This window comes from Coturnix japonica, chromosome 3 (genome assembly GCF_054131305.1).
Source record: "Coturnix japonica strain WE chromosome 3, WE-NBRP24, whole genome shotgun sequence".
NCBI classification, from domain to species: Eukaryota; Metazoa; Chordata; class Aves; order Galliformes; family Phasianidae; genus Coturnix; species Coturnix japonica.
The window spans coordinates 53239930-53260675 of record NC_140665.1 but is presented as its reverse complement, the minus strand read 5'-3'; the positions used below and the strand labels follow the sequence as shown (position 1 = coordinate 53260675).

General features: G+C 39.2%; 1 protein-coding gene across 4 annotated transcripts in view; it reads right to left on the bottom strand.

Moving 5' to 3' along the window:
* The window catches only part of HBS1L (HBS1 like translational GTPase), a 62477-nt gene extending 58138 nt beyond the window's left edge, over window positions 1–4339 (bottom strand). For all 4 annotated transcript variants that reach the window (XM_032443390.2, XM_015858431.3, XM_032443388.2 and 1 more), the window contains exons 1-2: window positions 4208–4339; window positions 518–583 (exon numbers count right to left, since the gene is read on the bottom strand). In XM_032443390.2, the coding sequence (XP_032299281.2) occupies window positions 518–583; window positions 4208–4250 (109 nt within the window). In that variant the 5' untranslated portion in view covers window positions 4251–4339. The remainder of the gene's footprint in view (window positions 1–517; window positions 584–4207) is intronic.
* Window positions 4340–20746: the final 16407 nt, after the last annotated feature.

Here is a 20746-nt window from a genome sequence, read left to right as displayed (position 1 = left end):
GTACCATTTTTAGGGTCTACCTGGCTCTAAAAAACTGCCACCAAATCTAACTCCGAATTAACCATCTTTGAGAGATGAACACAATCTAGCAGTATTAAATCCAAGTTGAATTCAGCTGGGTCAAGCCACTCCAATCGCATCGTACCTGAGCAAACAGCATCACTATTTTTGCACCTATTTTGCCATGTTTCAAATAATCGGAAGCTTATTAACTTCACATCAACTTGTATTAGAGCAGCGGCAAGCAAGGACCAGTGGGACACATCACAAAGACCCTTTATGCTATGTACCTTCAAGGTTTTGCACAAGGTATCAAATACCAGACAAAGAATCACAACTGTTGCACACAGATGGATTCTACCAGTACTTTTTTAAAGATAGCAAACACTTTAACACCATATCTGAATAAATCAGACATTTATATGAAGCACATTCTGACCATCCGTTCCGCAAAGTAACGCAGTTGGCATGGCCAAACATGTTAACCGTGTTTATATGCAATTATATTTGAACTAACCTGTAGAAGGAGAAATGCAATAATCATCTTCTACTGACTGGCCATACACATCATCATCCTCAAAATCTACGAAGATAAAAAAGAAAAAAAAAGTTAGTATACATAACTCTGAAATAGAATCATAACATCATTCAAAGAACAGGTTTGTTTATAGAGTATTAAGACCTTATGCACCTCCAGTATTCCAGAAGTACAATAAGTTGCTGTTCATTTCCCTAGGTAAGATGCTCTACTATTAAATGTTAAAATAATACAGTACTTTATTCCTAAGCAGAAAAGAATTCAGGAGTTGCAATTCTTCACCATCTCCTCTGAAATGCTGCCCTCTTCATCTAAATTCAACTTCCTTCAGTTCTACCCACTTTTATCTCTAGTGCTTCTCTTGATATTTCTGCCTGACCTCTCGATAGCTTTAACCACAGTCTGCTCTATTACAATCCTCACTCCTCTAACTCACGTTAGGATTTCTACTCTATACTTACCATTTCCTAGCTTTCTTTTCTCTGGTCTATCCTCACACAATCACAGAATGACCCAGGTTGGAAGGGACCTCAAGGATCATGTAGTTCCAACCCCCCTGCCTGGCAGGGCCACCAAACATACACATTTACTAGATCAGGTTGCCCAGGGCCCCGTCCAACCTGGCCTTGAACACCTCCAAGGACGGGACATCCACAACCTCCCTGGGCAGCCTGTTCCAGGGCCTAACCACTCTCCTAGTGAAGAACTTCCCCCTAACATCCAACCTAAATCTTCCCTCTTTCAACTTAAAACCACTTCCCCGTGTCCTGCTATTGTCAGCCCTTTCGAAGAGTTATCCTTTCATTTCGAAGAGTTATCCTCATGTTTACCCACCCACCTTTCAAAACTCAGCAAGGTCAAAACATAATTCAAGATCTCCTTCAACTTAAGTTTGAAACAGTTTCAGCCAAAAAAGCAAGACTCCTATCCAGTTACTCAAAGATACCCATAGACCTCATCCATTTGCTGCCCAGGGAGGTGGTGGAGTCTCCTTCTCTGGAGATATTCAAGACCCGCCCAGACGCCTACCTGTGTGACGTGGTGTAGGGAGCCTGCTTTGGCAGGGGGGTTGGACTCGATGATCTCTAGAGGTCCCTTTCAACCCCTACAATTCTGTGATTCTGTGATTCAAATGTTAAGAAACATATCAGGAAACATAATCAGAAAGTAAATTATTCTCTATTAAAAATATACGCATACCCTGGTACTACATATACCTTGAAAATAAACTTGCATTTTTCACCAAGAATAATGAAATACATAATGGAATAGTGAAATATTTCTGAAGACGTTACTGCATATGCTTGACAAGTTCACAAATACTGTTTGCTTCTTTTTTCACAGAATCACAGAATTGTAGGGGTTGGAAGGGGCCTCTAGAGATCATCGAGTCCAACCCCCCTGCCAAAGCAGGTTCCCTACACCACGTCACACAGGTAGGTGTCCAGGTGGGTCTTGAATATCTTCAGAGGAGACTCCACCACCTCCCTGGGCAGCCTGTTCCAGTGCTCCGTCACCCTCACTGTAAAGAAGTTCTTCCGCACATTCATGTGGAACTTCCTATGCTGAAGTTTCATCCCATTACCCCTAGTCCTGTCCCCACGCACTACTGAAAAGAGACCAGCCTCACCACTATGGCCCCCACACCTCAAGTATTTATAAACTTGGATCAAATCCCCTTTTTTTTAAAGAAAAAGAGGAAAAAGTAGCTAGAAGTTACACAGGAATTTGGTACTCCAGTACCAACTCAAAGGCCACAGAACTAGGATATTACAAACAATGTATCCATCCAAAAAAGGAACAGATTGAGATGTGAAAGGTTAATTTTACTCTCAACGCATCTCTAGACCACAGATAAATTCCACAGCATCAACAGCTATCTTGCCAAAATACTCCGCAGGAATTCAGCAGATTTCAGCTCAGAACTCATTCAGTTCTGAACACGCAACCTCAAAAAATGCTCAGAAACAGAATACAGTTACATTAAGGCTGAAAATCCTTCCTCAGGGCTCCAAAGCCTTCCTACAAAAAGGAGACCAAAAATACGCAGATATTTACTTTAGAAGACCAAGAACTGGGCTTAACAAAGCAGAATACATACCTGTATTCTAAGTAACTTAGCAAGATTGCATGTGACTACGAAAGTAATATATGACGGAAGTATACAGACCACACATATGCACACCTGTAATTAAATCTGATGTGTAATGCAGCAGTAGAACTTCAGAGCAGCAATACAGGCCTCATAAGATTAAATCAATTTATAGAATCTCAGCAAGATGAGTTAAAAGAATTCCTGATCTAAGTACAAGCACCAAAGTGAGTTCTACAGGTTGTACACTCACACAGAGGGCAGAGGCCCAGGTAAGAGCAACATTACAGCCAACATCTTTGATGAAGTAAATGCCTGTCGAGGCTGAAAAAATTCAGCACAAAAACTCCCAACCCAGGCTAAGGTTGGGCTTCTAGTAGGTAAACTTGGAGAGCAAGGCAGCTCACACTAAGGTAATGGAAAATGCAGATTGAAATGATTTCTCTCAAAAGTCCAAATTCATGGCACAAAACCCGATCTCTGAACTTTGCACCTGTTCACTCAGAAGAGCGGAGACAGGGAGAAATATATCCTGCATTCTTTTGTACCTGACGAAGTAGCTGCTTCCATACTAACATATTATCTAGAACACCAGTATAAAGTGGAACTGTGCCCATTTTTTCACAACACAAGCCAACACAAATAAAACCCTTCAGCCAATGGGCACAAAGGGCAGTTTGCTTGTATTAATGGGACAGGACACAAAAAAAGTCACTTTACTATAAGCTGAAATTCATACACGAGATCTTATTCACTCCATACAAACTTGAGTACAATATAACAGAAATATCTGATTCTTCCTTAGCTGCTCAGGTCTATGATTCAGAACTATGCCTCACAGAATCACAGAATGACCCGGGTTGGAAGGGACCTCAAGGATCATGTAGTTCCGACCCCCCTGCCTGGCAGGGACACCAAACATACACATTTACTAGATCAGGTTGCCCAGGGCCCCGTCCAACCTGGCCTTGAACACCTCCAAGGACGGGGCATCCACAACCTCCCTGGGCAGCCTGTTCCAGGGCCTAACCACTCTCCTAGTGAAGAACTTCCCCCTAACATCCAAAATTCTCTCCTACACAGAAGTGTTGCCGCTGTACAGACGTTGTCACTTATCCATAATATACCAGTAACAACTTGCTGCACTGAAACTGGACCCATAAACTTCCAAAAGACTCAAGAGAGGCTCAGTCACACCGTCACTGGCTTTAAGCGACTCCTACGCCTCTGAAAATCGCTCAGCCTCGGCAGCCCCGGGCCGGGCAGCAAAGCGTTCCCCGCTGACGACGAGGCAGCCCATCGGCGGCGGGCGGGAAGCGGCGGGGGGGCCGAGGGGAGCGGGGCGAGGCCTCCCACGGCGCCTCGTCCAACCCCCGCGTAGGGGAGGGGAAGGGAGCAGCTGCTTTTCCCCTCCCACCGGCCTGACGATCCCCCGCGCCCTCGCCTCGAGCCGCGCGGTCTCCTCAAGGGCCCGCCGGGAAAGGGCTGCGGGCCGGGGCTGCGTGAAGGGAGGGTGGTTGGCAGGCCCGAAGCGGGATCGGCGTCGGATATAACCGCCGGCTCCTGCTCGCCACTACCTTCGTCGTAGTTGTAGCCTCGGACGTTCCTGTGCCGAGACATGATGGCGGCGGCCGCGTCGCTCGCCCGCTGACGCTGGGTCGATGGGCCTAAGACGCCATGTTGGTCTCTGCCGGGTCGCGCAGAAGCCCAATGCGCAAGCGCACCGAGTGCACTTCCGGCCGCGCCGCGGCTTCGCGCATGCGCAGCGTTGTCCGGCAGATGCGGCGCGTGCTGATCGGCGGGAGCGGGGCGGGGCGGGGCGGGGTGGAGGCGCCTCCGCCCTCACAGCGGGAGGAGGGAGGGAGGGCTGGGTGTTAGTGGGCATTGAGGTGTCCAAATGGCAATGAAGTGTAACCTGCCCTTAGGGGGAAGTTGTTCACTAGGAGAGTGGTTAGGCCCTGGAACAGGCTGCCCAGGGAGGTTGTGGATGCCCCGTCCTTGGAGGTGTTCAAGACCAGGTTGGACGGGGCCCTGGGCAACCTGATCTAGTAAAGGTGTATGTTTGGTGGCCCTGCCAGGCAGGGGGGTTGGAACTACATGATCCTTGAGGTCCCTTCCAACCCGGGTCATTCTGTGATTCTGTATGAGCCACAAAATGAATAAATTGCTACAACCACGTTTGCATGTAGTAGTATATATATTTAACCATCCTGACCACAGCCAGAGGCAAGGTGTGTTAAACATAAGCCAAACTGTGTGTTCATGTACAAATTGTGTGCAAATGTGCAGATTGTTTCCTTGTGTTATTTGCATATTTCTAATCAATTTGTACAGAACAGCGCGCGCAGCTGCACAGACCTAGGATCTATATAATGTCTTTCATATGGTGCTAAGATTAAATTAGATCTGGAAACAAAAATATCTAATTAACGTTGATGTACTGTTGACCTTCGGTGACAGAAATAAATGTTCTCCGCCACAGTTTGAATGAAATTATATTGATCGCTATCTGTCCCAATCTCTTGATATGGGTCAGAGATGCAGAACTGCTGTCATTCTTTATGATTTCATATTGCACCCTTGCTGAGCATTAAGTTCCACATGGCACCAAACAGTCTTTAGAAGCTCTTAAGTGTTTTCAAATACAGTTTTTGAAGGATTATGACAAATACATACCCAAACCATTTGTAGCAGTAGCGATTCCCTGCAGAAATGTATGAAATTTCTGAACAGCTGATTCCCATTGCTTCTAACAGCAGAAGTCAGACTGATACATTCAAAGTAAGTCATGCCATGAGAGTGCTTGTAGAAAGCTCCTAACTGAACACGTCATGCTTTAATGTTGTGTAACATCATGTAGAGTTGTGGCACTATCTTCTGTTGGGTGATACAATTCTAAATTCAAAAACTGATGGTAGCATGTGCGATCTGGTCCTCTGGTGAAGTAAATTAGCACTGTAAATTAGCACCCTGTATCGCTACAAGCCTCACGATGATCTGCTAGTCTGCCTCCAACAAGCTTGAACTTGGAAACTGCACTTTTTTTCAACCTCCAAAATTAGATCTTATTTTTTGAAATGTTAGAATGTCAAGTAAATATTAATCATGTAAATTTAACATATTTTCCTTTTTCAAATAGTGACATTTCTCATTTCAAACCAGATCTTCCTATTGCAAAGATGTCCTTTTAGTCTTCCTCATCATGCTTTTTACACAAATCATCAGATGCTTATCAAATAATTATTTTTCATTTTTGAATTTTATGTTCGTGTTCATTATGTTATCACTTTGGATTTTCAGCTACTCTGCAGATATGCCTTACATTTCATTTGCGTGATATTCAAATGTAACATTGTTAGAGTAGTTAAAAAATAGTATTTAAAAGAAGGAAAAAAAAATATTAAAAATTACAAAGATTATCTAATGTTGCAGATAATAAGCTGTATAACCTTTCCATGGCATTAACATTAAAGTTGGAAGTATAGTAATATAACATAATGACCTACAAAAATACCCTCCCACAAAAACGAAAACAAGCAGCCAAGAACAATAATTTGAAACAGAAATGCACTTGTTTTATATTATTGCACTGTCTGCAAGAAGTCATAAGCACACTGTGATCATTTCTTCCATTTCTCATTTAAACCAACTGTTTAAGTGTTCAAGAAAAAATAAGCTTTAGTTCTCAATCCCTACCACTAGACGTTACTGCTATTTGGAAGTGAATGCAAGGTTAATGAAAGGTATTCACCCAATAGCAAAGCACTCTAACTACACATTACTTCTTCAGCAGCAATTACTGCTCTAGCAGAGAACCGTATCAATCCTACCTCCTGTAATTCTGACAGAGAAATGACTAACCAGGTCACTTCTGGTAAGCACTGTGAGAGTTTATTTCTTTCCTGCCCACATGCTATTCCATAATAACAATGGAAAAAGCGCAAGTGGTCGAAGTGCCGCTCTGCTACACAGGGCTCGAATCCCAGGGGTTGGACTCGATGATCTCTAAGGTCCCTTCCAACCCACACGAGACTGTGATACTGTGATACTTTAATCACGTACTTCTGCTTAGCAGAAAATCTTGAGAATGGTGTTATTTCTTCTTAATGTGAGGTTACCCAGATTTTTAGCAGTTGCAGTGCTCTTAGTTGATATATATATATATATACATATATATTTAGTCTATTTCAGTATTTCTTCTTAAACCAATGTTAAGCAATACATGGTGTGGAAAAGAGCAGCTTAATTCCAGATACCATGCAGTACTTGGGTAAGTTTTAAAATATAGATATTATCCATATCACTGTGTACTTTTCCAGCTGATAAATGATTTGACTAAAGCAAAAGAACTGCAACCAATAAATAAGTCTAATTTTTGAAATGAAACTATGTAGATCAGAAGGTGATTAAGAGTCAGACTGAAATGGGTCTCCAATTTAATACAGTACGACTGAACTTGTTAAATATATTACTTCTTTTAGAATTTATCAATGTGTGGAACAGCAAGTTTTGCATATGAGATGAAGTGATTTACATTACTGTAGATGTTATACAATTTTGACAGGATCTAGCTAAGTTAGATGTAAGTTATACAGTATCAATCTGATGTGGAAATACTGTCTGTTCAAATAGGTTAACAAAAACAAACAAAACAACATCAATAACCGCCAAACATTTTGTGTTCTTCACAAATACATAAAGTTAGTTTTGTAGTAATGAATGGATGCCCCATCCCTGGAGACATTCAAGGCCAGGCTGGATGTGGCTCTGGGCAGCCTGGTCTGGTGGTTGGCAACCCTGCACATAGCAGGGGTGTTGAAACTAGATGATCGTTGTGGTCCTTTTCAACCCAAGCCAGATGGAAAATGTAACAAAGACTTTCATCAGAAGAATAAATTCAGACTTTCAGAAGATATACAGAAAAATTACCATTTGATAGTCATAGATTAATTGTGGCTCTGGCAAAGTTATTGAGTATGCATCAGTTTTATTTGAAGTGCACATTCACATAAGGGCTCTAGGCAAGTCATAGGGTATCCTTGAAAGCAAAACCTCAGCTACACAATGTTGTTAGGCTCATTTTAAGTACCAGCAGTGTGGAGTGGCAAGCATAGCAGAGCCTGCACTGTCTGCTGCCCTCTGCATCACGAAGCATTGGCATGTGTCCACATTGCTAAATCTGTATAATTTGGGTATGTCAGACTGAATAAAGTTACATGGTTTTATGGATTGTGCTACAGAGCAAATTTAGGCCAGCAATATACTCTAGTCTTTGACTAAAGTAGCAATTTTCTACACCCAAAATGCTTCATTTTAAAGAAGTAGTTCTGTATAAAATTGCCTTTTTCTCAGTTAATTCTCAAGTGCTGCAGAAGTCCTATAGCACTTATTCTATATGCCTGCCCAGGGAAATGGTGGAGTCGCTATCACTGGCAGTGTTCAAGAAGCGTCTGGATAGGGAGCTAGGAGATATGGTTTAGAGGTTTCCTGTAGGTATGGTAAAGGGAAGACAGTTGGACTAGATGCTCTTATAGGTCCTTTCCAACCTTGTGATTCTATGATTCTATGATATTGCAAATCAACACACTCAAAGGAAATACTGTACTTCAGATTTTCTTTTATTTTACTTTTCTTGTTTTGTCATCTGGTTACCACCGTAACCAGCCCTTGTTCTAGGGCTGAAAGTAGTCCTGGAACATAAAGCAGTGACAGTACCGTGGAATGGAAACTTGTCCTAATCTTACACAATAATATGCTTTTAGTTCAGCTCTAGTTACTGTATCTGATGAACAGGAACTACTTAACAAGATGCTAATTTACTATCAAGTTTGCTTCACATGTTTAAAGTATAAAATTCTATCTCTCACTATTGCAACAAATGTCCTATCTTCCATGCACTAATCTTGTATGACAGATGCAGACTCTCAAATACATAAATCTACTTGAAAACCAATCTGATAAAACTTTATGCCTGCAAAATGATGATTCACTTATATCAATGTACTTGTCACTCAGACCTTTAAAAAATTACATATAATACCACAGAGTTGGGTGGGTGCTGAAAATATGCGAGACCTTGATAATAGGAAAACATTAGCCACAAAGTGTAAAGGAGATGCTCTAATTGAAAACAACTGTACCAGTCTGAAGTTCTCTAGTCTGTACATTGTAAAAGGAACATGTAAAGCTTTGGTCTTACAGTGCTACAGCAACTATTTCATATGCAATGGCAGTTTAACTGGAGGTCTCTTACTCATCTCTCCAGCTTTATACCCACGCTGTTTATAAAAACAGACAAGTTTTAGGCTTTATGAATCAATATTTTGATGCTGGTGTCAAAACTTTAACTGATGCATCTTGTTCTACCTCCAAAGTATCCTGTTCTGAAAAGGTTATTTTCTCACTTTCTAAGCTATTGATGGGCATAGATTAAGTACATGTAAGTTTACTTAATATAATTCACTTTATGTGATTTTCTTGCTGATTAAAGTTGTGAACTTCCACCTTTGCATTGAAGTCCTCGTATTTTAGTGTTTGCATTCATGCAGTGAATTTCCTGAAAGACACAACAATTTTGTAGTGTAAGTTAAATTCCCCTACATTGACACAATGGAACTAAATAGTTCTTTATATCTCTCTTTTATGGATAAAATAACTCCCCACAAGTCTTCATGCTGAATCAAGCATACCTTGCACCAATTGTTCTTGCAGACAGCCCCTGAAGGGACTAACACATCAACACCATCACCTGCGAACAGAGCTGATCCATGAAGCAGTGAAGTCTCTCTTTGCTCTTCACTCTTGGCATTCAAGAATTAAGTTCATTAAGTTCTGCATCAGTAATCTGGGTGGGTTATTTTTGTTTTTTTTTTTTGGTTTTTGCAACCTTAGGAAGGCTTATAGCAGAACTGTTATCATATGTTCCTCCTGTCTTTATAATATTCTGTGGAAAGATACAAGAGAGAGACACAAATTAGGGCTCACTCAAACACACAGAAAATAATACAAAATTGAATTGTTGCCTATTCTGCGCGTAAAAAGTTTCAGGTTAGCATCATTTTGGGCCTTATGATGGTGTTGCAGAGATACAGACTGCTACAGTTATGGCTGTGAATGGCAGTGGAGGTACAACACACACAGTGCAGAAGAATCTGGGTCTCGTCACTTCTCTGCTTGTTGAATAGCTTGTCTCATTTCACAGAAACTATTCCTGGAGTGTGGAGTATTTAATATAAATAGTCACAATCTACCCACATTACCTAAGCTGATGATAGGATATTCAGGAAATAATGAAATTACCTCTATTCAGTGTTTAATAATTATGCTGAGCAGTATTAAAAGTGGAGGAATTAAAGCAGGGGAATTTATCTGGCAAGGCAGGTTGGAGTGACTTCAGTAAAAGTCAGATACAAATTTAATATCATAGCAATAAATTTTAGTACCTACTTGCCATTCAGAAACCTTATTCTGAAATACTAGAGAGATGAATCAATGTTTTGCAGGATTACAGAACATAATTTTGATACCACAGTTCACAGCTGTGATGCAACACCAGCATTCTTTATTCATCGCTTAACTTTGTTAAAGTTTAGAATGATCCGCAGTATTACAAGGAGGATCAGATCAGAACAAGCATTAGCAAAAGAAACAAAAAATATTCCTACATCATTTTAATTCAGCTGTGCTAATGTGGAAATCTACATTTTGTTCTCAATAAATGTCAGAACTCTACTAATACTCTCCAACTAAAAGAATCTGGTCATCTTTTTATAGAAATGCATTTGGGGCCCGGTCCAGTCCTCATGGAAGTCAATTGAGATAATTGCATTGGCTTTCATGCATTATTTTGACATTAAAAGAGGAATACAACATATAAAGAAAAGGATTTTGGTAGAACAAAACTGCAAAATTGTACATCGAGTTCCAGTGGAGTAAATTGTTTTAGAGAGGCCCCTATTACTGCTAAGGGAACCATGAGCTGAGCAACAAAAGATAATAATAGGTATAGAAAATTTCTTATCTGTGTTCTCAGGCAGTGAGAAAATGTCAATGGATGTTATCTGTGAAAACACAAGATTGAGTGGAAAAAAAAAAGAAAAGTAGAAGATAGCAAGGAGGAGGCAAACAACGGAGGCTGTCCCTATGAGTTGGGAAAGGGTGGTGAAGGAGCCCTGGAACCAGCCAGTCCTGAGAGACTCAAGGGAAGGCATAAAGTGGATCCTGACAAGACCCAAGAAACTGAGCCAGATCTGATGACTCCTGGTCACAGGGCCCTTTGGGTGTAGTTTTAGTCAGGGGAAATAACCTTGTGTCGTGCTGTTTGGTAAAGTTTGCATTTCAGATAATAAACTGTGCCTGAGGAAAGGGCCAAAAAGAGGTTTGGGTGTGGTGCTGGATTTTTCCCTGGTTGATGAGGCAGCCTGCCAGTTTACAGAAATGCAGGAGCTTAGCACATACCGTGTGCTTGTACAGAACTTCCTTTACCTTGGAATAAAGACACGATGCTTTTCAGTATATTAAAGCAGACTCACAAATTACCTTTGAGAGCATGTCATGAAAAATTATCACTTCTTCAAGAGAAGAGAAAGATTGTTTTGTGGTTCCTGAGTATGAATTTCTTTTATTTTTTTAAGAGTGTTTTTTTTTTTTTATGTTGGCAGGTAACAATTTCAAAAGTATCCAAAGCAATGTGTGAAGTGGTAGAAAAGCGTACTGCTCACCAATCTAAGTTAAAGAAGCTTTCAATACAGTGGATTTATGAGCTAATCCAAATTACAAAATGAAGTTAGATTCTCTTGGGGATAAATGGGGAAATAAACAAATGAGAATGGAAAGCAAAACTGCAGCCATGAAATAGATGTATGTATGAAGAAAAGAAAATAATAATTGAGGGAAGTCAAAATGATTGCATATATTTACTCCAGTAAAGGCAAAATATGGAAAACCAGGTTTGTGCAAGTTTTACATAAATGGCCAGTCTTTATGCTATCCTGTCTCTCTGGAAGCTAAACATGTCTTTGTATTAGTAGGAAAAAGTAGAACACAGACAGACCTTTTAACATAGTTTAAATTTGAACTCAACATCAGCAAGGTTAGGAGAAAGTTACTCTGTTTTGGCTGGTGAATGGAAGAAAGTGTTGTTTTGATGCAACAAGGTTTATTCCTATGAGAATGCTCAAACAAACAATCTGTTCAAGGTATAAGCAAGTGTGATTATTTATAGACTAAGCCTGATACAGACCTAACACTCCCGATGGTGTGAACAGTACTTTGTGAGATTACGTGAAAAAAATGCTGTTTGCAGGCACTGGCACATGGTGTGCAGCATTTTCTGAGAATGATAATGCAACATGTTCTCCAGATCCTCACAGGATATGTATTGTTATTTCAGGGTCCCTTCCAAATCTATTTGATCTTATCATAAGACTCACTTCAATGGAGTTTGGTCCTTAGCTTGTCATGTAAAATACTGGCTCAATACAGAGTTTTTATTCAGAGGAATGAAATAAAACCTTCCTATTCCCACACCCTGAAAAAGCACTTTCACCCTGTTGAAGATCCTTCCAAAAATAACAGGAAGCAGGCAGGTAATAGTTACTATCTGGCCTAACATTATAATTGCAGCCCCAGGGAAGGAGGGAATAATGGATGCTTCTATATTCATTTTCCCCATGACGAAATCTCCAAGGAAAAAGGACATTTGTATTAACAAAGATTCCAAATCTTTAAATAATTGCCTTTTAAAAGCCAACTGATTAAATCATTACCAAAAAATCAATCATTTCTACCAGTTCTCTGCAGTACATATGTAGCCAGCGTTATTTTACTGTTGAGTAAAATAATATTCCTTGAGAAGAGGAATAAATGTCCAGTGTAAAACTATGGACATTTGTACAACCACAACTCAGCAGGTGAGTGGAGTATACATTTCTAAATAGAGACCTCCATTGTCAGCGTGTGGAAGTATTCATCTGTAATTACTCCTTATTAGATTTTCTGCTGGTCAGAGTTGGATGTCTTCAGCAGGGGAAGGCTCCCACTGTGCCAGGGCAGTGAGGAGAGCACTGTGCAGACTGCACATGTACGATCCACCTCCTGTGAATGTGCATAGCTACAGGTACATTCCCATTTGTTGAACAGGTCTTCTGTCAATACCATTAGCTGGTGATTTCCTCCTGTTTGTCGGTGACCTTATCTTCACCCTTAGCAACTGTGGTGAGCTCCAATTCAATGTTACCTGTGTATAGCAGCTCAGCAGCCTCTCATGAACTAAACTTAGCCTGGAAAACCAGGAAGTGAAGCCAGAACAGAGCTTTTCAAGTGGTAAAGTGGTTCGAGGTAGAACAAAATTGTTCTGTGACTCACCAGTAGGAGAGTCAAAGAGGGTCCAGAGGAAGAAGCTAAGGTCAGATGCTGGCTTTAGTAGGTGTGAGGTGACCTGCAGACATCAATCATGACTTGTGACATTCCCTTACAATAAGGAATTGCAACTAAGCCATCATCAATCAAAAAAAATATACCTATATAAAAGAAACATTGTTTTAGCTGTTTGATTCATGAACGCAAGAATTCACATAACAATACTTTCTCAAAGAGATTCTCCACTCATTAATGTAAATTTGTTCTCAAGACTGAATGGTTAATTGTGCAATTTGAGTATGATAATTCTTATGGAATTTGTACAGCATCGACATACATAAGGGCTCTATGTTCATCAGGTGGTCTAGCAGATGGTCAGAGAAAATCTTTCAGCCCTCGCTTCACATTATCTTGCTAAGCTTGTCTGGGTTGAGAAAACTTGTGTTTACTGTTCCCTGTTTCTTAATAAGAAACAGAAATGAGATTATCTCAGTATTTCCATCTCTGCTCTCATGTCCCACCTGATTCTGCAAAACCAAAAGGACTTCTCTCAAAAAATCCAAAAAGCAAATACTGATCTCTGTAAAAGCAAGAAAACTTTCACATAACAATTAATTAAATATCTGGATTATGTGCAAAAGACAGAAAGTAAATTATCAAGAATAATATGTGCAATATGTTTTGCTAGAAATACTGTTATTTGTTTCATTCAGCAGCCAGTGAAGACAGTGATATTTTCCTGGCAACATCAATAAGAGCTAGAAGACAATATTTGATGCATATATTATATTTTATGACCCATGGATAAGTTCTTGTTGATTTTCTACTCAGTTCTCACGTTCATCAATAATAGAACAATATTTAAACTTGAGGCAGCTATCATTTTCATGTTAATAAAACCTACACGTACATGTTTTCTCTGCAAGTTTGTTACTTCTTTCTGACAAACTTTCCTGTCTCATCCAGGAATACTGATCATTTTGCAGATTATAAATCAGGAAGAGACTGCTGTTATCACACAATTTGACATACATGAACTATTCAAATGAGTTCTTACATGAATTGATACATGTCATTTAGACATGCATTTAGACATGTATTTTTTTATCCTAATCTCATGAATAAATAGTTCAAAGTTGGGGAAAATATGCTTAAGGCCTGTATAAAAAAATTCCCTGGCCACTCTGTTCTGCTTCCTTTTGAGATATGTCTTGTGTTAGGACAAGGGGAAATGATTTCAAGCTAAGAGACAAGAGATTTTGATTGCATATAAGAGAAAGCTTTTTTACAGTAAAGGCTGTGAGGAACTGGAACAGGTTGCCCAGAGAGATATTAGAAGCTCCATCCCTGGAGATATTCAGTGTCAACATGGAAGGCCACCGAGCAACCAGATCTAGCTGTAGGTGTCTGTGTTCACTGCAGGGGAGTTGTACTGGATAACCTTTAAGGACTGTTCCAACTCAAATGATTTATGATTCTTTGATTCTGATTTTCTTTTCAAGGTCCTACACTGGACCTCTGGAACTTACACAGTAACACATGATTCACATTACTTTTGAGTCTGCTTCAAATGTAGATGCAGGTGGCATCACAGCAGTGGTGGATATCACCCTCTGCAAGATGTGCCTTTCTCTAAACCACAGACTGTCTCTGTGGTTGTTGTTTTAGAAGAAGAAGCCCTTCAGCTGGTGTTATCACATGATGACACAAAGTGTGGGAAATGAGACATTCAACAGGTGCTAAGAGACCTTGAAGACTAGAAGCAAGAAAAAAAAGAAAGACCAAAGTTAGGCCAAGAGGCTACAAAAGCACTAAAAGTTTTGAAAATTGTTTTCAAGATAAAAAGAACCAAAGCCTAGAGAATTATAGATCATTCTGGCTAGATTAGAGGAAACACTGTGTTAGATGCTATATTATATTTATGGCCTCTATCTTGTAGCTATACGATTTCCCTATTCTATTACACCAGACCTTATGGAACTCAGTAGAAAAAGCTTTATGTACTGCTCTTGCTTTGGAAGTTTCACTTACAGTACTGAGTCTTCACAAAACTGTAATTTGTTGCTTTTTTAGTGAAAACTTAGTTTCAGCATCTGAGTTCCAGAGCAGCTGTACAGCTGTCTGTGGCAAACTTGGTCTTAGAATTATTGAAATGTTGGGGAAAGTACTCTAAGTCAGATACCATGTATTTTCTGTTTGGTTGTTGTTGTTGTTGGTTGTTTGTTTGAGCTTGGTCTCCTAAGAAAACAGCAATTTGTTTGTGCCGTCCAGGCATTTTTCTGTCCCAGTTTTTTTCTGACCAGTTTCTATAGATTTCTAAGTGTGGCTAGCATCTCAGTGATAATTACAATTCTAAGTGTCTCATAGAATTTATCTCCTAGATGTAACACCATCCTACAGTTCTGCTAATAGAGCACAAGAAAGGAGAACTCAGCAGCGACAAAAAATATTTGCCTCACTGGTCAGTGAATGCAATCAAGACAAGTGCAGTAGCAATATTTCCTTACCAGTTGAGGTATTGAGGGAATTATTATAGAGCAGAGGCTGTTGTGGTGGGGAGGGTTGAGGAAAAGAAGGATCACAATCTGTAAAAAGCCTGCAATTCCCCTGCTTCAAACCACCTATTAATTACACATACAAAAAAAATTCTGCAGCCACCAGAAATATTCAGCATGCAGTACTTTTTTCAATGAGCATATTCATTAAGGAATATCCCAAATGCATCTTTAAATGCCATTATATCTATGCACAAAATAGCTAGGGAATATTTGAATAAATTCATGCATTGATTCTAAACAGTCAAATGTTTACTTGAATATTCTAATACAATGTATAAGTGCAGCAGTAATATAGGCACCCAAAAACTTGATTATAATTTCAATTTGATTAATACTATTCATTTTCTCCAAAGAATGCTGACAAAAAATCAAGTCAAATTAAGAAATTTGACTAGAGCAGTAAGTCAAATTATGCAATTATTTATGCAATAAGCATATCGTGTACAGAAATTTTTATTTGCCAAAGCAGTAATTTGAAAACCAGTACAAAACTAAAACTGAATACGATTAATTGGAAGAGTATATGTTTCAAAGCAAAGACTGATTATGAGAAATATCTTCTGAAACAAAGGCTGAAACAAACTTTCAGGCCAAGACATTGTTTTTTCATTGCTATCACCAGAGGGGCACATGGCCCCCATGTCCTCACTGCCAACTCTTTTTTTTGTGTGTGTGAGTCAGCAGGGGATCAAAAGTCTGTCAAACAACAGAAAGGAGATAACACGTTCATAGACCACACTACTTCACACATGCCTCCTCAGCTTTATTATGGTATGCCAGAAGTGGAGAATCAAAATGACTGCTTTCTCAAATCCAGCCACGTGCCACTCTGCGCTGGCCTTGTTGAAATGGACAAAAGGGCAAATCTCTGCAAATGAGATTAGCATTAACAAGGGCAGTAGGGAGTTGGCTTGGTCACTGCTGCAGATCAGCTCATGCTCTCAGTCGCTCTGCTCAGCAGAGATGTAATGGTGCCTCAGGAACTGTTCCCCAAGATGTTCTCATTCCACCTACAACAAATCCTTGGATTTCACTCCAAGAATGCCAGGAGGGAGAAGTGTGGGGGCTACTACTGGCAAAACTGCATTGCAGCTTTAATCTTACTGATTTTAAATTGGACTTGCATGAAAGATGAGTCTTTGTATTTAAAAAAAAATTAAATTGGTGGTGAAGAATATTTCTCCCACACTAAAATGAAGTACCTTAAAATTAAAACACAATGAATATCTTTGAAATTATCCTCAGCATCTTTACAAATGTGTTTGTTTTTGTTTTAATTAGTAAATAAATAAATAAATAAGGAGAAAAACCATTACATGTCTTCTCATCTTTCAGATATAACTGTGAGTATCAGGAATAACATGTAGAGATCATATTTATTAGGTACAGTTCTGCACCTAATAAATAAATAGTTTAAAATAACAAATTGTTTAAAAAATGAAAAATTCCAAAGATAAGCATGTCATACACAATACAAAAGTTTCTATAACAAGACAAATGGAAAATCATCTTTAAAACCTGCAACACAAATCTTTCCCAGAGACTGAGTACAGTCAAAACAAAAAAATATATACCGAATAAATAACAGGTGTTTTTGAAAATGGGGTGAAGTGGTTTTAGGCTAATATCCTGAAGGAAGTACGATGGTACACACTAAATCATGCATTACAGGGAAATGAAATCCTACCCACCTAGCTGCTGTTGAACCTCTAAGAACTGTCATTGAACAGGTGCTTAACAAGTCAGGAGTTAAGAAAGCAGTCTGGAGCACAGCTACATCCCTCTGAGACATTTAGCCCACACAAACTACTTTGTGGCGATGGGCAGTCTTGGGTACCTGCACATTTATCTCTCTCAAATTAGTGTGACCTAAGGGTGAGTTCAGTTCTTTACTTTGACTACTCAAAGTGTGTAAGAGTTGAACTAGAATGGGTAGAAAACGTAGTATTGTATGATGAACCATATGTCCTGGTAGTATGTACTGCTGTAGAACATGAAATAATGAAGTAATGTTGAGAATAACTGGGAAGACGGAACAAAACAAAACAAACAAACAAACAAAAACAATAACAAAGAAAGAAAGAGAGGTAAAGGAAAGAAAGAAAAACCAAAATGTATTGTTTAAGAAAAATACCTGCTTGGCTTGTGAAAACTCTGACCACATTATGAGTCATTGCAAGTGACTTCTGATGATTCACTGACATTTTTTAAAGCTCTGATAACAATCTCTAGTTGTTTCCAAAAACTTTTTATTTTTTTATTTTTTTTTCCAAACAAATAACTTTGGCAGCTTTTCACATCACAAAACTGCAAATTAGTTTTCTTCTTTCGGTCATATTACTGGGCTGTGGTAGGTTGATTGCTAACATTTCTTGCTCTTTTTATCTTTGAAGCCCATTTCTAGTGTAGTGCATTTTGAACTTGACTGCTCCAACTGCAGTTGTAAATCACTCTTAATTCTGGTGTTGATGGTCATTTCCTAGGAACAGGAACAATCGAAAGAGCTCATGCTGGTAGACCACTGGAATGCCATCTGATTCTATCTTTTGGTTGCTGACATGGCCTCTGTTTGAGCTACTGACTCATACTTCATTTATGCAGGAATGTTTAATCACTTGCTTACACCAGTATCATTGCACAGATAAAAATAAAACCATGGACGTTCTGTCAGGTATGAGAACAGTCAAGCATAAATCCCTTTCCAAATGACACAACATAAACTGAAAAGAAAATGTTTTGTTTTGCTTTGTTTTTTCCATATCAGAAGAAGACAGTCAAACAAAGTTGGAGTAAAATGGCACATTCAGCAAAGCCCGCGTGGACAGAGTTTAGCAGTGAAAGATGCGTCTCTGTTAGTACAAGTGCTCCTGACAGTCTTCACAGTGTTCTGTCCTAAACCTATTTTGTTGTTTGATATGAATTTAGGCACAGTAAAATTTCTCTCTGCAATCTCACAGTATCCAGACAATTTGGGCAGGCAACAGCTTTGGAATATACAGTATGACAGTATACAGCTTTGGAATAGCTTTGTAAAGCTATGGAAAGTTTTGGAAAGTGGTTCAAGCTAAATCTGCTTAGCAGATAAATTATTTGAATAAATAATTGACATATTTCATAGTTTAGACTGCAGGAAGAATTTTTTCATTCTGTTAATTCTACTGCATCTTATTACATAGAATTAATGTAAAAATTTTGGATGGGAAACATCAATAGTCAGAGAACTCTTACAGGAAATCTGCTCCAAATTTTTGTTCTACTTCAAGGCATACATCAGTGATTGCAAACACGTGAAATAGAAGCTGGTCTTGTGTTGTTCATTGAGCAGTGTTGAGACATCCTTGTCCACCAGGTGAATGCTCCTAGTCCATTTCAGTGCAATATTGCAGAGGCTAACTAAACCACTATCAGCTTGGTTTGAGCTCTTTTGACTTCTTATAGGAAGGCTTACCCTTACCAAGTCTTAGCCAGAAATCTCAGCTGGGAGTGAGATTTTCCTAAATTATTTTTTTAGAAAAACAGGGCAGAAAACAAGGCTGGACTGTATAAATATTGATATTGGATCAGACCTAACACTAATCTAGCTCAGTATGGGACACATGCATCAGCTATGAGTAAAAACACTAAGGGGAGAACATAAGAAACAAAGCCAAATACTGAGCAATGCTGATATTTATTAGCAGTCAGCTATCAGAAATTTTGGTGAAAACTGAAACCTCCTGATGGAGATATTCTATACTCAAGTCCTTGTGTCAGGAGGTTGGACTCGATCTCTGTAGGTCCCTTCCAACCCCTATGATTCTGTGATTCTGTAAGAAGTAGAAGACAAGAAAAGATTTTACTAAGTGTAAAACAACTTCATTGTGTCATGTTAATGTATTAGACATTAATATTAAAGTAGAAATCAGTATAGCTGTGCAAGTCCCTACTGAATTTTCAGTTTGTTTTTAGTGCACATGGACCTGGCAGTTTTCTCCATTTCAGTTACAGTATGTTGATCAACGCTTTTCTGATTCCGATGGAGACATCTGTTCATTAGCACGCAGGGAGGCCAATATTGCTTTAGGTAAAGATCAGCTAGTTCCTCTGTTCTACACACTTGGGAAGAATAGCATTGCTTATAAAATGTAACAAATGTTTCCTGGACTCTAGCCAATATATTTTTGATCTTTTCTTGATCTTCATTTTCACTAATCCTTTTCTTTTTGTATTCATCCTTTTGTTGACATGCCAAAATTCTGTCAGTCTTGTTTCCTCTTTCAAAAAAACGTGTTTTTGTTAAGTTGAATTAAGCATTCTACCCTATTGCCAAGAGCAAATTAAGTTCCCCCCCTTACTGAAATCAAATTTTGTAAAGTGTCCAGGCAATTAGCTCTAATATGTGGTTGCTGTAACTCTTAATTTTCCCCTTTCATGGGTTTCTTTTCCTCTGTCTTTGTTTCTGCACAGAAGATGCGAGATTCCTTCTCTTCCCTCTGGTTGTGGCCTTTTAGTTCCCCAGCATCCAGCAACCATCCACTGATACTTAGCCAAACCTCACTTTTAATCTGTAATCCAAAGGTATTTGAATTAACAAATTGTTCATTCTTCAAGCAGAAAGCTGAACTGGTGGACCAGCCTGCTGGAATTGGAACAGAACTCAAAAAAACAGACTTCTGAAGAGCTCTCCCAAGCACAACATTTAAGTATACATGCACCAAGAGTTTTCCCACGACAGCCAAAAACTGGCATGGCTCACCTGCATAACTCAACAACAGAAGTCCTTCACATCTTTGCATTTATTGTCAGGGACTCAATTCCAGAAGGTTCAAGGAGGAAAAATTACAAGCATATAATTATTTCAAGTAGCTGGAAAAGGAAAGGCCTTATTTGAGAAAGATCACAACAAAGTCCTTCCTGGTGTGGGATGATGGAATGTCTCAGCTCTGCCTTATCCTTCTAGCACTGCCTCAGCATTCTCACATCAAAAGCAGCCTATTGAAGGTTTCTTCTCCAGGCCATCTTCAACAAAGAGGTTTTCCTTATCCCCTTCCTCAACCCTTTGCATTGATACACACGCAGGAAGGATAAGACAAGGATTAAGACTTCTCTCTGCTAGCCATACAAAGCATTCTGATGAGGAAGGATGTAATAAGAGCCAATGAAACAGTTGTTTCAGTTCCAATAAAAAGTCATCTTATATTTAAAAAATAATCCTGGACA